Genomic DNA, 18047 nt, shown 5'->3' with positions numbered 1-18047 from the left:
GCTAAATGACTAAATGTAAATGTTACATGACTGTAACTACACCACTGCACACATGGAGACTGGAACTCGAGTTTTACCGAGCATCAATCACACCGACTTCACAGAACAATCCAGAAAGAGGCAGGCTTTCAAGTGACGCCCAGTGAACATGGTAGCCAGAACTGTGGAGCCACTGGCATCAGCAGAGCCAGTCCCGATTCCACCCTGTTCTACTGTTCATCTTAAAATAATAATACATTCGCTTTTATCCAGAGAAATGTACAGTATCCGGGGGAATTTGGTCCTGCGGCCTCTTGATCTGCAGTCAAGGGCTCTAACCGCTTAGCTATACCCTTCCAGCTTTCACACCGGTTGAAGTCCCATCTCTGATGGACTCTGACCTTTTTTTTGTCACAGATACACACAAGGTGTCTCACATAATTGATGAAAATGAACTGTTATGTGGAACAACATAGCTGTTAAATGCTTTGATAGTTTAATGTAGCTGTGGAACTGCTTGTCTTAAACTAAGACAGTGCTGGTGTTTGGATGATGAAAATATATTCTCGTTTAAAAGCATCTTCTGTATGCACCCCTTTAGGTGTCTTATAAGATATGGATTTTCTCATAATACCGCCTAGATGTCTGTGATTATATGCAGCAGCATATTCTTAAAGAGTCAGGGGATAAGGCCTCACCTAACTGGCTATAGGCCCAGATGAATAAACATTCAACTCAATTCCCTCTTGCAACTGTGTGCGCACTCACCCAAAAAACGTGCCTTCATTTACGCTTTAAATTAACGGGAGTTAACAGGCAGGAGAGAGTGTCCTGTAAACAACAACATGACTGGCTTTCCCGTGGGACACACAAAGGACTGGCGCAGAACACAATCTCTTGAAGGAACTATAGAAGGGAATTAAGCAGGCATGTCAAAACATTTAACTGGCTTTGGGTTGAAAAATATTATTTTAGCTTTGCTCTTGCTGCCTGACTGCTTCAGTTCCCAGAATGCACCAGGGCCTGCCGAGCAGCAGCCAAACAGCGGCTCACTGCGCATCTTGAGGCGCAAACGAGAAAAGAAAAAGAGAGCGAGAGGTAAAAAAATAAAATTCACAGGATAAATTCACGCAGAGATCATTTTTGCACCTCATATGAAAAAGAAACAGATGACCCACTGCTGCTCTTTCAGCTCTAATTAGGGACTTCCAGCTCACGATCGGGTGTTGTCTTGGTAACAGATGAGTCTGAAAATATTTTCATGTTTTTTAATTTTTTTTCTCTGAAACACTTAACACAATAGACGTGCTTGGTTTCTTGTGTTTATCCTTTTGGATTTGGTTTTGTCAACTCACACAGACAGACTAGACTCCAATAGGAGTTAAAAGCCATGTCTTTCCTTTGAGTTGGATTGGTCTTTTGCGTTCCCTGAGCAGGGAGAACGCACGACTCACTGCTTGTAATGAGTCAAATTAAACCGTCAAAATTGCTCTGAGAATCAAGACTGTCCAAACATGTCTGGGAACTCAATTAGACATCCAATTACCTCTGAGCTTTCCTCAAAGGCCTCGCTCTTTAAAAGCTTGTGTTAAATCCCTCACAGTAGGAAAATTAAGAAAATATTTTGTATTTTAATACTACAACAACACAACTTCAGTAGATGGTGAGCAATGTCCGAGAGTGCTAAATCTCAATGATTGTTTTTTGCAATAATTTAAGAATTCCTTTGATTGGTTGAATTTTGCTAACGTCTCCCAGCTTCACCCCCAACGTCCTATGCATGAGAGTCATGCAAGTTTTCATTTACCAGACGCTGTTACCCAAAGACACGTACAGGGACAATTCGAACCAGTGACCTCTTGATCTGCAGATAAATGCTCTAACCACTAAGCCCACACTTCCAGTATTCCCAGCTCAAGGGGGGCTGAGATGTATTTGGCTTGACCCCCCCCCAAAAAAACACCCATCCGGAAAATGTATGTTTCTAACAGTGTTTCGGTGGTCGGAGTCAGGGCCTCCTGGTCAGTCATGTTCTCATAGCAGCGACGTGGCACAGCGCCCAATCAGGGACACAGATGCTAAGTTTGGTTTTATCTTCCTCTGTGGCCCCAAACCTCTTTTTTATTGGTCTGTGTGTTTTTCGTCGTGTAGCAGTTGTTCACGGGCGACTTGCCTGCTGATGTGAGCAGAGTTTCACCAAGATTAGCTTGCTCTGCCCCTTTTCTACTAACGTTCTGTGCAATTGGCGCTCTCATCCCTCCTCCTCCACCTCTCTCCCCCTCTTTCTCTTCCCCTCTCCTTCCTCCCTCACCCTCCTTCTCCCTCATCACCCTCCTCCCTCCTTCTCTTCCTCTCCTCCCTCCCTTCTCCTTCTACTGCCTAGCCCCCCTCCCCTTGTCACCCTCCTCCCCCTCTCCTCTCCCCTCCCTTCTCTTCCCCTCTCCCTCCTCCCCCTCTCCTCTCCCCTCCCTTCTCTTCCCCTCTCCCTCCTCCCCCCTCCCTTCTCTTTTGGCACTTTCCCTTCCTCTGTTCCCACGCACCGTGCAGGTCTCCTAAATTATTCATACCTGCATGCAAAGCTACTTCTGTGGGGAGCAAGCGAAGGTGGGGCCACGCTGGCTGTGGGGTAAATAATGCAGCAGGTATGAGCCTGGCTCTGATCTGGGGCTCACTGGACAGGCAGGTGGTGGAGCACAGCGTGCCGTCGGCTCCGCGCCGCTCTGTCAGGGCGCTCCATGGTCCCACCCTGGACGGTCATCTCAGTTTTATTACAAAACGACTTCATACCAAACTACCTCATACTAGACCACACACCTTCTTACTAGCCTACTATTCAAAGCGGTAGCACAAACAAGGTTTGTTCCAGAACACAGCCATTACACCTGTTGCAGCTATGTTGGTCCACTGTACTTTTAACATCATGCACATGACAAAACACATTATTACTCCCTCTCGAGAGTTCGATCTGGGGTTCTCTGACACAGACTCGACCGACTCCCTCGTGAACACGTGTTTAGCTCGCCACGGACGAGGCAGCAGGCTGGCGCGATGACGCCTGAGGGGTTGCTCTGAGGGGTTGACGAGGTCAGAGGTGTTCTCACACACACACATACTGTTTAGACAGTGTATATACACACACATATATATATATATATACTCATACAGTATATATACTGTTATCTAGAGTATTAGACAGAGTGAGAGATCGAGAATAATATGGATTGTGTTGTTATGAACCATCTCCTGTATGGCTGTCATGCAATCAATAAAACTGTAGATGATGCACACATTTATAGTATATACATAGTCTTGTCTACTGTATGTGTGTGTATGTACTAGGAGATTACAAGCAAGATTGAGAGAGAGGAACATGGATTGTTTAATTCACAAGTTTTGGACCAAACAACTACCTAATTCTCCACACACATTATCCAGGGACTGAGGGATGCACTCACGTACAGTGAACTGGACCGGGGATCTTCTCAGTACTCAGAAAACCCAGCCTCGGGCTGCACCAAACTCCTCAGAGATCCTTGGCAATCTTCTTCGTAAATGTTAACAACCCGAGTTGGAAAATTTTGAGGGTGCAGGGGAAAAAACGCCTTGTTTTTGAAGTTTAAAATGACCTATCCAGGCCTGTCTGGGTTCTGTGTTATTCACAGACTCCAGCTTGCTGATGGGACACGACTGGGTTAGAGGGTGTGTGAGTGAGTGTGTGTGTGTGTGTGAGTGTGTGTGTGTGTGTGTGTGGGGGGGAGTCTGGAGGGGGGGGTATCCAGATTTTGTAGTCCCTCAGAGAGCAATGAGGGGTGAGAGGTTGCCTCATGTAAAATCTAATCTAGATTCATCTTAGTAATGGGGTCAGCATATTGTAGCGTCCATCCAACAACTTTTTTAATTACAGTGACAGGTCTGGACCCAGAACCATCACAAATATAGATTTGCTGTAATAAAATATTATATAATATGATGTGATATATTATTAGATTCGATAGCAGGGCTGCCTAGCCCTGTGTTAGGAGAGCTAGCTGTAGGGTTTTGTGTCAACCTTAATTTGACATAATAAGCTATTTTAATAATTCAATTTCTGATATTCTTATAATTACCTCACTGTCAAGATTAATTTGGTCAGTTACATCTGGAGCTGGAGGGAGCAGAGTTGGAGTGTATCCCTACAGGAGGGTATCTCTCCAGGAGCAGGGCTGGAGTGTAACCCTACAGGAGGGTATCTCTCCAGGAGCAGGGCTGGAGTGTAACCCTACAGGAGGGTATCTCTCCAGGAGCAGGGTTGGAGTGTATCCCTACAAGAGGGTATCTCTCCAGGAGCAGGGCTGGAGTGTAACCCTACAGGAGGGTATCTCTCCAGGAGCAGGGTTGGAGTGTATCCCTACAGCAGGGTATCTCTCCAGGAGCAGGGTTGGAGTGTAACCATACAGCAGGGTATCTCTCCAGGAGCAGGGTTGGAGTGTAACCTTACAGGAGGGCATCTCTCCAGGAGCAGGGCTGGAGTGTAACCATACAGGAGGGCATCTCTCCAGGAGCAGGGTTGGAGTGTAACCCTACAGGAGGGTATCTCTCCAGGAGCAGGGCTGGAGTGTAACCATACAGCAGGGTATCTCTCCAGGAGCAGGGCTGGAGTGTAACCCTACAGGAGGGCATCTCTCCAGGAGCAGGGCTGGAGTGTAACCCTACAGGAGGGTATCTCTCCAGGAGCAGGGTTGGAGAGCCTTCTAATGTAGAAATCGAATAACAATGTTTTTGTCCGCCACCAATCATCATCCTTTTATCACATCTCTGGCCTAGTGAAGGGGAAGTTCACACCATTCTAGTGTCTGCTTGCCTGACTGGGTCTTCTTCTGCTCCAGAAGATTCATATCTACGCTTGGAGTGCTTGGCAGTTAATCACATGAATATTGAGAGGTGCACAGTGTGTATTCTGGAGTGACTTGTATAGCTTTAAAGCATTGCCATAACTGTTTGCTTCAGAAGTCACATTGTTGGGTGGAATGTGAAAATAATGCCTGGAGATCCACTTAGCATCGCTTTGATCTTATTACAGCCTACACTCAGCTCATGCCTTCAATTTATGTCAGATTGTCTTCACACTTTTTGAATATTCATTTAAGTAAATGAAATCCAAAGTCCAAAATGTCATTTTGGACTCAACATCGCTGAGAGACTACAAGCTTTGACAAGGAGCCACACGCTAACCCTAACCCAATATGCTAATCCCATTAAGAGCTTTACACTTTAATATGCAAATGACAAAATCATTCTCTTTGAATGTTTTTTTTTTTGTCTCCGAGATATCATGCAAGGCTTTCATATGTACATTCCTTTACTCTCATAATCACTCTTTGTGAAATTTGTGAAAATAATATTTCAGAAAATGTGCTTTGTAAGACCTCAAATATGATGTTAAATTCTACTAAAAGCATCTTGCATTTTGTTATCTACCTGCTGTCTGCTGAAGAGTGGGGAGGATATAGGATGAGAGAGGAGGAGGAGAGGAGAGGAGGGGAAGAGAGGAGAAGAGGAGATGAGTTGGGAGAAAGGGAGAGGAGAATGAGGAGTTGGGGGAGCAGAGCAGCCAGGCATGAGGTCCCAGGCTTCTGCTCATCGGAGGACCAGATCTGCCCTACAGCCCTGCAGATGGTTCCTAAACAGGTCCTCTCAGACATGGTCTCGTGCCTCCGGAACTGAGGCTTCACCATCACCTCATCACAGCCTCCCACGCACACACACACACGCTTGCAGACAGACATGCTCGCAGACAGACACACACACGCAGACAGTCACACACACACGCTCGCAGACAGACACACACGCAGACAGAAACACACACACGCAGAGACACAGACACATATGCAGACACACATAAATGCAGACACACACACATGCAGACACACAGACACACACACACATGCAGACACACACACACATGCAGAAACACACACATGCACACATATCTACACAAACGCGAAGGCACACACATGAGCATACATTTTCACACGCACAAAAACTGTGTGTATAAAGATGCCTTTTGCTGCCTTCGGGTCACATGACCCGAAGGTTCACAACGAACCATCGTTGTGTTGCGACAACTTTACCCAATACAAAAACAAATAAAAAGCATTTTCTTTTAACCTTCACGATGTGGGGGGTCTGAGACAGCCTGACGGTTAAAAGAAAATGCTTCACTTTGTTTTTGTATGCGGTAAAGTTGTCGCGATACGACGGTGGGTCACAACGACTGATTGGTCAGAATGACCCAAAGATAACACAAGGGTTAAAGAGGACAGACTAAGAGGTGTGTGTGCTTCTGTGTGGCACTTCCAGCCCTGACACACACACATAAGACACACACACATTCTCATGCACACAAATGCTGGTTCCAATTCATTCTGGTTCTGAAACCTGCTTGAAGAGTAGCCAATCAGCTGTCTCCTTGCCACTCGTGATAACAGCCCTGGTGCCTACAGACCTGCAAGGCTGTTCCAAAACCCTTCTTTTGAGTTATTCTGTTTATAAACAAAAAGGCCAACAAAGCTATTCACCTCATTTGCACATTCATTGCTGCAATTCATAACAAATGAATGTGTTATACCAAGACTTCACTTACTAATTACATACTAAATACTAACTAGCTAACAGTAACTTCACTTTTTTTGTCACCGGTGTCAAGGGTAACGACAAGGGAAATTACTTCTGTTTCTTCTTTTGCAAACTCGTTTGCAGTAAGCAGAGGATTATTGTATTGGTTGGCGTTTCCTCACGTCGATGCCAGAAATAGTTTTTCACATCTCCGCTGCTGCGTGTCTGTGCCAGCGAGGCCATATGCTCAGGTTTTAATTGCCTGTGGGCTGCGATGGCTTTGTTTTCTTCATTACATCCCACATTATGTTTCTTCATCGTTCGGAGACGTTGGCGTGCGATCCAAAACTTGGCCTCTCTGTCGGAAACACAGTTGGTAGTTAGCTAGCTTTCACAAGTGTAAGAGTCCCCCCCCACCACCAGACAGTAGTCGCTACCCCCACCCTGCCCTGCCCACTCCACCACAAGAGACTGTGCCTGTAACCCACTCCTTCCTCTGACTCATCTCCCAGGGCACATCCGCCCTCAGCTTGGACTCCTCAGCTGTGGGAAGGACTTCTTTCCGCGAACTTCCACTTGACCACGCCTGAACTCACTGTAGCATGTTAGCGTGAGAGCACGTCAGCGTGTTAGCATGTTAGCGTGAGAGCACGTCAGCGTGTTAGCATGTTAGCGTGAGAGCACGTCAGCGTGTTAGCATGTTAGCGTGAGAGCACGTCGGCGTGTTAGCATGTTAGCGTGAGAGCACGTCGGCGTGTTAGCATGTTAGCGTGAGAGCACGTCGGCGTGTTAGCATGTTAGCGTGAGAGCACGTCGGCGTGTTAGCATGTTAGCGTGAGAGCACGTCGGCGTGTTAGCATGTTAGCGTGAGAGCACGTCGGCGTGTTAGCATGTTAGCGTGAGAGCACGTCGGCGTGTTAGCATGCTCCCGGTCACGGCTCGACCTCCAGCTTGTTCGGCTCTCATCCCACTCACCCGTCTGGGGACACGCACCCCAGATCTGGCCCACAATGCACTGCAGCCCGCCTGGCGTGCTCGCAGAGTCGCTCCACCCCCCTCGGGCGGGTGTGAGAGAAAATCGGCGAGAGCAAGGTCTCACCCACCTCTCCCTTAACGCCGGAGGCACGGACGGAAGGATGAGGCGAGGACGATGGACGAGGGACGGACGTGTGACATCATCTGAGCGTAGGCGCCGTTCTCCCAGACCTCCGTGTGCCACCTCGTGGCGCGGGCAGACAAGACGAGTCTGAAGCCAGGAACAGATATAACCATGTCGAGACGTCTGCCCACCGGAAGACGAGCGCTCTGAAGGGACTCGTTAGCGACTCAGACGAGCTGGCATGTGGGCAGGCAGGTAGGCAGCTCGGCTCGTCTGAAACCAGAGCGATCTCGCAAAGCATCATGGGAGGTCAGTCTCTTGACTCACCATGGGATCGCGGGTGGTTGGAGTTCCTGGCGGCGTCTGCTCATGGAGAACGTTCCTTCACAGCCCTGCCAGTTCTTCACTCCCTGTTCCTCTGACTGCTCCGGGACATACAATGAGCTTTAAGGAAGTGGAAGGATCAGATGGATCTAATTGTCTCCTCGCTGATATCTGGATGAAACCAGTCGGACTCTGACTGCTTGATCTGTTCAGCTTCAAACTGAATTTGACGGGCCTTGTATGTTTACTATCACAGAAATCACAGAATGGGGTTTGCTGCACTGTGAGTCTTTCATACTCGACAAAGCTTGTTTCGTAGAGCAAAATCGTATCTGCACGTTTTAACCTAGTGTGCACTCATTAGATTTCAGTCGCTGACATGGGTTAGCATGTGCTACAGTGGTCTCCGCTGTGGAGAGTGTGGTGGTTTAAAGAGATGCTGGTAGATGTTGGAGGTTGGAGCGGAGCAGGGGGAGGTCCGGGGGACTCCAGGGCATGTTGGGACAAAGCTGATTGGATGTGGTCACACATCAGGAAGCAGCTGATTGGATGTGGTCACACATCAGGAAGCAGGACTGGGAGAGACAACACTGGGTTTGTTGTGCCCTCCAACCAAAACAAGCGGCTTGGTCTCTCCTAACAACAACTATTCAACAGGAATTCTGCTGGATCATCCTCATGGTCTCTCCCTCTCTCTCTCTCTCTCTCTCTCTCTCTCTCTCTCTCTCTCTCTCTCTCTCTCTCTCTCTCTCTCTCTCTCTCTCTCTCTCTCTCTCTCTCTCTCTCTCTCTCTCTCTCTCTCTCTCTCTCTCTCCCTCAGCCTAGCCTTCAACACGGTCTCTCCCTCTCCCTCTCTCTCTCTCTCTCTCCCTCTCTCTCTCACTCTCTTACTCTCTCCCTCTCCCTGTCTCTCTCTTTCTCTCCCTCTCTCTCTCTGTTTCTTTCTCTCTGTCTCTCTTTCTCTCTCTCTCTTTCTAAATAGGAAAATGAGCAACATTTTAACATTAAGGTAACATTAACTACCAATGTAATTACATAGCAACGCTTTATAAGAAGCTTACATAAACTTCCATGTAACTACATAGCTACACTTTACATTGGTTGGAACTTCCTCACTTTCCTCCAGCTCAAATTTCAATGACAGCAGTTTCACAACCTAAGCAAAGGAGGAAGGCCTGTCTCTGTGTCTAGTAGCAGACTGTCTAGCCTGGGGTCTGTGTCTAGCCACCATCACCCCCACCACCACCATCACCCCCACCACCACCACCACCATCACCACCACCCCAATCTTTTCACTAATTTAAGAGGCTTCTCTGACAGGGAGTCGCAAAGATGGCTGCAGCCTGCTGCTGTCGTCCTTTCTCCCTCCTTCCTCCTCGTGTTGTTGATACACTGAAGTCCACATCTAGATCACAACAGATAGTTTTGACGGACCTGCCCACACAGGGTGGGTGTTCTCCAGATGGCTTGTGCCACATACCGAAAGGCAACGGTTTATGCTGCTTTGAAACATCCGTGTTCAGATTTGACTCATGCATCCGTACTAACTCAAAAGTTGAGCTTTCCTCAACTTTCGAGTCCTCGTTTATGGATGTACATGTAGGCGGCCATTTTGGAGTCAACGAGTCAAACGTATTTAAGCGCGCTGTCAGTAAAAACACGCTATGGCGTGAAGACAGACAAACAGCGCTGTGGGAGATCAGCGAGAGCACAGCCCTCTCCAGCTGTTTGTTTTACCTGGGAAAATATCTTGCAAAAAAAAACATGAATCCTCACCGTCAATCTGAGAATGAGGAGCGACAGCTCGCTCTCGACTTTGTGGATGTCTTCTAGGCCGTGTCCTGATTTCTAGTTCTGGGTTGTGGGCGGCCATGTTGGCAGGATTGGGGCTCCCTGTTGTGCGCGGAGGAACGCAGCAGGCCAATCAGAGCGCAGGTGGCTCCAATCAAAGGAGGGCTGCCAATCAAATTCAACGTCCTCTGGGTGGAGTTGGAGCTTGTGAGGTTGAGACTACGTCCCAGGGTGTGTGGCAGCGACACACACGCACACATACATACACACACACACACACACACACAGTGTAACAAAGTACTTCTTAAACTCTCTTTCAGGCCCCTCTTAAAATAACAATGTGATTCTTTCTCAGAATTAGAATCCGATCCTCTTATAAGCTTTCTGGAATTGTTAGCCTTTTTTTGGCTTCATTTAGGGAGACAGTTGGAGATCAGTCTTAGTGAGGCCCGCAGAATAATCTGACCCTCTTCCTTATAAAAACCAGCATATTTCCTCTGTACTTATCTCTTCGGCTCCCCAGGCTGTGCATGAGTTTGTGGATGAGTCTGGATGAGTTTGTGGACGAGTTTGTGGAAGAGTCTGGATGAGTTTGTGGATGAGTCTGGATGCCACAGTAATATGGAGTTAGATTAGTTTCATAATTCACAAACAAAAGTAACACGATTCACAAATGTATGTCATGATTCAGAAATAAATGGAACGCGATTCACAAATGTATTTTGTGATTCACAAATGTATTTCGTGATTCACAAATGTAACGCGATTCACAAATAAATTACCCCATTACTTTTGTTTGCAACCTGATGAACACGAGTTACAAATCGGAGAACACGAGTTACAAATCCCTGCATTGTGTGTGTGGATTTTTGGAACTTTCCTGACGCGCTTAGATTCACAAATGCATTTTTTCTAAAAGATATTCTCTGCAGCCTATCAGATGTCTCTTCCAATTTTAGCCAATCACAGCTAGCTTGCTAAACGTTAGCCTAGGAAACACTTAAAATTACTAAACATGGATCCTGCCATTCTCAAGAATATTCAATCACGTATGATAATCGGTTTAATAAGATTAATAAGCAATATTTCACCTACATGCTACCAGACGACATTGCTCGTGATCTGAAGGAGACATTTTGTCCGTTATTATGGCAGGTTGTTGAAGTCCACATAGACACGTTAATGTGATTGGCTAAAATTTGAAGAGACGATCTGATAGGCTGCAGAGAATATCTGTTTGAAAAAAATGCATTTGTGAATCTAAGCGCGTCAGGAAAGTTAAAAAAATCCACACACACAAATGCAACAAATACAAATGCTAACCCAGGGATTTGTAACTCGTGTTCTCCGATTAGTAACTCGTGTTCTCCGATTTGTAACTCGTGTTCTCCGATTTGTAACTCGTGTTCGTCAGGTTGCAAACAAATGTAATGGGGTCATTTATTTGTGAATCGCGTTACATTTGTGAATTACGAAATACATTTGTGAATCGCGTTACATTTATTTGTGAATCATGAAATACATTTGTGAATCGTGTTACGTTTGTTTGTTTGAATTATGAAACTAATCTGACTCCATACAGTAACAGTTGCCACATTCCTTGTCTGTGTGAACTTTCATGGCGAATAAAACCAATTCTGATTCTGATGAGTCTGGATGAGGTCTCCTGTAACGACCTGGCCTGTGTTGTGTTGTTGCAGAATGCGGGGCAGAGAGCTACGGAGCGCGTGCAGAAGACTGCTCCTGCTGTCCCTGTGCATGCTGTCGCTCTGGGGAGAACTCACCCTCGCCTCCTCACACAGGAGTCACATAGGTAAGAGCAGTCCTCACACACACTCACACACACACACACATACATACACACACACACACACTCACACACTCACACACACTCACACACACACACACACACACACACACACACACACACACACACACACACACACACACACACACATACTCACACACTCATTCACTCACTCACACACACATGCATACACACATATACACACACATGCACGCACACACTCACACACACACACACACACATGCAAACACTCACTCACACACACATGCACGCACACACTCACACACATGCAAACACTCACTTATTCACACACGCACACACCCACACGAGAGAAACAAACAGAGGTTGATTATAACATTGTTATTGTTAATTTGCTGCAGCTGTGCTGGGGACACATCAGCGTGTGATTGACAGTTGAGCATACAGGAAGAGGGAGTGAAGGTTGGAGTGTGTTCAGTGACTAAGTGTTTAAACCCTGGCTGCCACGCTGGTGAGGGAGAGGGGAAGCTCAGAGTGAGACCTGGGGGAACCATAGCCGATGTGGACGTGTTGCCATACCGATGCATCAGTGCCTGTAATGGGTATATACTGTTGAGTATGTGTAGTCCACACTCACAAACTCTCCACATGAAACACAAGGTTTAGTTTTTAATCCCCAGGTGGGCGTTCTGGCCCAGAGTAGGAGAGTTTAGAGAGAGAGAGAGAGAGACTCTCCTTTCAGAGAGTTTGGTGGTCGTATATTGGGGGGGGTCTGTGGATACACACAAACTAAAACAATTTCTGCGGTTCCAAGTTGCACAAATGAGAAATAATTGCGGTGCTGGACTCCAGAGAGGGGCTGAGGGGCTAAGCCAATCAGCCCTGAGAGGAGTTCTAGCGGCCCACTGCTGTCGCTACACCGAGGTAATCACCAGGCTGGCTCCCCTGCCTGTGGAGGTCATGTCAAGGTGTGCCCGACAAACAAACCTCTTTAGCCCCTCTGTTTTATCGGGGTGGGGGCCCTCGCCAGAACCAATTGAACCTTTCAGCGTGCGCCGACGAGAGACGCTCAGAGCACACGGCTCGGTAATAAGACCACACAACCCAGAGGACCTGCACATCTGAGGGGGAGTGGGAGGGAGAAATGAGAGAGAGAGGGATGGAGAAGGAGGGAGAGAGAGACAGGCAAGGAGAATGGGAAGGAGTGAAATGAGGGAGGCGGAGGGAAAGAAGGGAGGGAGGGAGTGGGAGGGAGAGAAGTAAAAAGGAAGAGAGGGAATGGAGGGAGAGTGAGAGGGAAGGAAAAAGAGAAAAGAGAAACAAATAATGAAACGAGGAGAAATAGAGAGAGAAACCGTGAGGAATGTAAGCAGAAAGAGAGAGAGAGAGAGAGAGAGAGATGGAGGGAGGAAGAGAGAGAGAGATGGAGGGAGGAAGAGAGAGAGAGAGAGATGGAGGGAGGAAGAGAGAGAGCTGCCATAGAACCTACACTATTCAAATGCAACCAGGTTGAAACATCCTCAAACATCCGAAACACCGAAAGCAAGAGCTTTGTACCGCAGCAGGTCCTCTGCCCTCTCATTGGAAAACAGTCATCAAGCTGTGATTAGTCGAGTCGCCCCAGGGCTCTGCGCTGAGACTCCTGGGCAGAGTAGGAGGCGTGAGGAACAGACGGAGCAGGCTGGAGGTGGGGTTCACTGGGACCGCGTCTGTCTTCCTGCTCCTCCCCTCCGGCACGCGAGGTCACCTGGGTTGTACTGCATCGCCCGTCTTGTCCATCATCATCACGCACACCTGGAATCCAACATATCCGTTTCTTTTGTCCCGTCTATTAGTTGTTATCGCTCTCGGTTACCGGCGTGTTTGTGCCGTTTTGTATCGTTTCGTTCTTAGTGTTATCTCAAGGTTTTGCGTTTTTATGGCGAACATACCTTTTTAAAGCCTGGGACTGGGCTCTTATTGTGAAGTATTTTTACACCCTGTGACTGGGCTCTTATTGTGAAGTATTTTAGACCCTGTGACTGGGCTCTTATTGTGAAGTATTTTAGACCCTGTGATCGGGCTCTTATTGTGAAGTATTTTTAGACCCTGTGACCGGGCTCTTATTGTGAAGTATTTTTAGACCCTGTGACCGGGCTCTTATTGTGAAGTATTTTTAGACCCTGTGACCGGGCTCTTATTGTGAAGTATGTTTAGACCCTGTGACCGGGCTCTTATTGTGAAGTATTTTTAGACCCTGTGACCGGGCTCTTATTGTGAAGTATTTTTAGACCCTGTGACCGGGCTCTTATTGTGAAGTATTTTTAGACCCTGTGACCGGACTCTTATTGTGAAGTATTTTTAGACCCTGTGACCGGGCTCTTATTGTGAAGTATTTTTAGACCCTGTGACCGGGCTTTTACTGCACAGTCCCAAGCTGCTCCCTCTGCTCCCAGGCATGCTTCTGTGTGCAAACAAGAATTTACATTTACACAGTTCATGTGGAGTTCAAATGAATATATATATATATACTCTCTTTCTCACTTTCTCTCTCTCTCTCTCTCTCTCTCTCTCTCTCTCTCTCTCTCTCTCTCTCTCTCTCTCTCTCTCTCTCTATCTCTCTCTCTTTCTCTCAGAAATATACACATTAAAGGCCCAATAGCTTCTAACTGCAGCTTCCATCTTCTCCAAACCACAACCCTCGGTTCTGGATCTTCAAGCAAGCAACCGTTAGAGCTTCCTTTATTAAAACCATCACATTATGAAATAGTATCGCAGGCACTCACAACCCTATCCTTCTACATTACAGTTGATTCACTGCTTGATGTCGCTTTCATCCAAAGCGACATAACAATAGTTCATGTAGAAAGTAAAACTGAAAAAACAAGAATTGTGCATAGTTCTAACCAACTTTTTTCGGTTGGAGTCAAAGACCTTTCTGTATTTCCAAGGCTCAGGGGAAAGTCACCAGATCTACATTACCAATGTTAAGTAAATAAACCACTTAAGAAACATTTGTAGTAGTATAATATTATAGTGTAATAAAATGTTCACTTAAAAAAATCATAAACAAATATACACTCAGAATTATGGGTGGATTTGTACCTGCTAGCTCTTGATCTGCAGTCACATGTCCAATCAGTGAGGCTGAACACGCCCCCCCCCCCCCCCCCCCCCCAGGGATGTGTAAAACTCATCAGTTTGATGAGGTGAATAATTGAGAATGATGAGCACGTTGATGGCGGCTGTTATATGCAACAGAGAGGGTGGTGCCCTGCTGTTGTGTTGTTACAGCCCTGCTGTTGTGTTGTTACAGCCCTGCTGTAGTGTTGTTACAGCCCTGCTGTAGTGTTGTTACAGCCCTGCTATAGACTGTGTGGTTACAGCCCTGCTGTAGTGTTGTTACAGCCCTGGTGTAGTGTTGTTACAGCCTTGCTGTAGTGTTGTTACAGCCTTGGTGTAGTGTTGTTACAGCCCTGCTGTAGATGGTGTTGTTACAGCCCTGCTGTAGATGGTGTTGTTACAGCCCTGCTGTAGATGGTGTTGTTACAGCCCTACTGTAGTGTTGTTACAGCCTTGCTGTAGTGTTGTTACAGCTCTTCTGTAGTGTTGTTACAGCCTTGCTGTAGTGTTGTTACAGCCCTGCTGTAGATGGTGTTGTTACAGCCCTGCTGTAGTGTTGTTACAGCCCTGCTGTAGTGTTGTTACAGCCTTGCTGTAGTGTTGTTACAGCCTTGCTGTAGGGTTGTTACAGCCTTGCTGTAGTGTTGTTACAGCCTTGCTGTAGGGTTGTTACAGCCCTGCTGTAGGGTTGTTACAGCCCTGCTGTAGTGTTGTTACAGCCCTGCTGTAGTGTTGTTACAGCCCTGCTATAGACTGTGTGGTTACAGCCCTGCTGTAGTGTTGTTACAGCCCTGCTGTAGACTGTGTTGTTACAGCCCTGCTGTAGTGTTGTTACAGCCTTGCTGTAGTGTTGTTACAGCTCTTCTGTAGTGTTGTTACAGCCTTGCTGTAGTGTTGTTACAGCCCTGCTGTAGATGGTGTTGTTACAGCCCTGCTGTAGATGGTGTTGTTACAGCCCTACTGTAGTGTTGTTACAGCCTTGCTGTAGGGTTGTTACAGCCCTGCTGTAGTGTTGTTACAGCCTTGCTGTAGGGTTGTTACAGCCCTGCTGTAGGGTTGTTACAGCCCTGCTGTAGTGTTGTTACAGCCCTGCTATAGACTGTGTTGTTACAGCCCTGCTGTAGTGTTGTTACAGCCCTGCTGTAGTGTTGTTACAGCCCTGCTGTAGGGTTGTTACAGCCCTGCTATAGACTGTGTTGTTACAGCCCTGCTGTAGTGTTGTTACAGCCCTGCTGTAGGGTTGTTACAGCCCTGCTGTAGTGTTGTTACAGCCCTGCTGTAGTGTTGTTACAGCCCTGCTGTAGTGTTGTTACAGCCCTGCTGTAGTGTTGTTACAGCCTTGCTGTAGTGTTGTTACAGCCCTGCTGTAGTGTTGTTACAGCCCTACTGTAGTGTTGTTACAGCCTTGCTGTAGGGTTGTTACAGCCCTGCTGTAGTGTTGTTACAGCCTTGCTGTAGGGTTGTTACAGCCCTGCTGTAGGGTTGTTACAGCCCTGCTGTAGTGTTGTTACAGCCCTGCTATAGACTGTGTTGTTACAGCCCTGCTGTAGTGTTGTTACAGCCCTGCTGTAGTGTTGTTACAGCCTTGCTGTAGTGTTTTTACAGCCCTGCTGTAGTGTTGTTACAGCCCTGCTGTAGGGTTGTTACAGCCCTGCTGTAGTGTTGTTACAGCCCTGCTATAGACTGTGTTGTTACAGCCCTGCTGTAGTGTTGTTACAGCCCTGCTGTAGTGTTGTTACAGCCCTGCTGTAGGGTTGTTACAGCCCTGCTATAGACTGTGTTGTTACAGCCCTGCTGTAGTGTTGTTACAGCCCTGCTGTAGGGTTGTTACAGCCCTGCTGTAGTGTTGTTACAGCCCTGCTGTAGTGTTGTTACAGCCTTGCTGTAGTGTTGTTACAGCCCTGCTGTAGTGTTGTTACAGCCCTGCTGTAGTGTTGTTACAGCCCTGCTGTAGTGTTGTTACAGCCCTGCTGTAGTGTTGTTACAGCCCTGCTGTAGTGTTGTTACAGCCTTGCTGTAGTGTTGTTACAGCCCTGCTGTAGGGTTGTTACAGCCCTGCTGTAGTGTTGTTACAGTCCTGCTGTAGGGTTGTTACAGCCCTGCTGTAGTGTTGTTACAGCCCTGCTGTAGTGTTGTTACAGCCCTGCTGTAGTGTTGTTACAGTCCTGCTGTAGGGTTGTTACAGCCCTGCTGTAGTGTTGTTACAGTCCTGCTGTAGGGTTGTTACAGCCCTGCTGTAGTGTTGTTACAGCCCTGCTGTAGATGGTGTTGTTACAGCCCTAAAAGAAAACTGTTGTTAGAGCCCAACAGAATAATGTATTGTTCTCACTGAACTGCTCCTCCTAAGGATTCTTCCGTTTTTTCTCTCTTGAGTGTTCCTGGGTGCTCGTCCTTGTCCTCTCTGAGGGTTAAGCTTAGTTATACGTGCTGATCTATGGGCGTATGTGAAGCCCTCTGTGACATTGCTTGTGAAAAGGGCTGTACAAATAAAGTTTGATTGGGTTTGGTGAGTGCGGAAGGCCTAATCTCTTCGCAGGGTGCTGTCTCCCTGACGATGGAGCGCAGTGAGTCGGCACTCACCTCTCTGTCTCGACAGAACACTGATGTATGTTCCTGTGAAGCAACGCACAACGAAGACTGTTAGTTCTGGATTAATCACACGGTTTGACAGGATTTTTCGTTCTCCATACAGGGATATTTATTTGACATTAACCGAAGTAGCAAATAACCTTTCGGTTTGCCAGATGGTGAGCTTCTTCCTGTTCAGGAGAAGAAGCCTCTCTCCCGAGGACAGAGCAGTATTGCTGAGTTCACTGATCTTACCTGGTCTAGCTCAAACCGCGCTCTGGCACGGCGCTATTACAATGAGGCAGAGAATATGTCTGGAGAGTGGGACGTGGTCTCGCAGGGCTAATTCCCTGCTGTTATTACTGTGACAGATTGACGGGCCCCGGTCGTGAATTAAACACATTTGCTTTAATAACTGTCGTTTGAAAGCTCGTTCCTGTAAAGGCACAGTCAGATCATATAAATCCTGACAGACTTTTACGAGAGTCTCCTCCTCATGCACACACACACACACACACACACACACAAGCGCATGCACACACACACACAAGCGCAAGCACACACACAAGCGCATGCACACACACACACAAGCGCAAGCACACACACAAGGGTATGCACACACACACAAGCTCATGCACACACACACAAGCTCATGCACACACACACAAGCGTATGCACACACACACACACACACGCTCACACGCCCACACCATCCTCCTGTATTATCTTGGTCCAGCACACTCTCCTGTGTTTGCCCTGGCTGGATGAGTGAAGTGAACTATAAGGTTTTAAAATGCAGTCTCC

General features: G+C 47.2%; 1 protein-coding gene across 1 annotated transcript in view; it reads left to right on the top strand.

Annotated features, from left to right (window-relative positions):
* Positions 1-18047, top strand: part of tafa3a (TAFA chemokine like family member 3a) — a 57871-nt gene that overhangs the window by 25091 nt on the left and 14733 nt on the right. Inside the window, exon 2 of the mRNA XM_062472089.1 lies at positions 11488-11600. Within this exon, the coding sequence (XP_062328073.1) occupies positions 11489-11600 (112 nt within the window). The 5' untranslated portion in view covers position 11488. The remainder of the gene's footprint in view (positions 1-11487; positions 11601-18047) is intronic.

Source organism: Osmerus eperlanus, chromosome 1 (genome assembly GCF_963692335.1).
Source record: "Osmerus eperlanus chromosome 1, fOsmEpe2.1, whole genome shotgun sequence".
In the NCBI taxonomy this organism is placed as follows: domain Eukaryota; kingdom Metazoa; phylum Chordata; class Actinopteri; order Osmeriformes; family Osmeridae; genus Osmerus; species Osmerus eperlanus.
The sequence above is the reverse complement of the archived record's forward strand: the minus strand, read 5'-3'. Positions and strand labels throughout refer to the sequence as shown.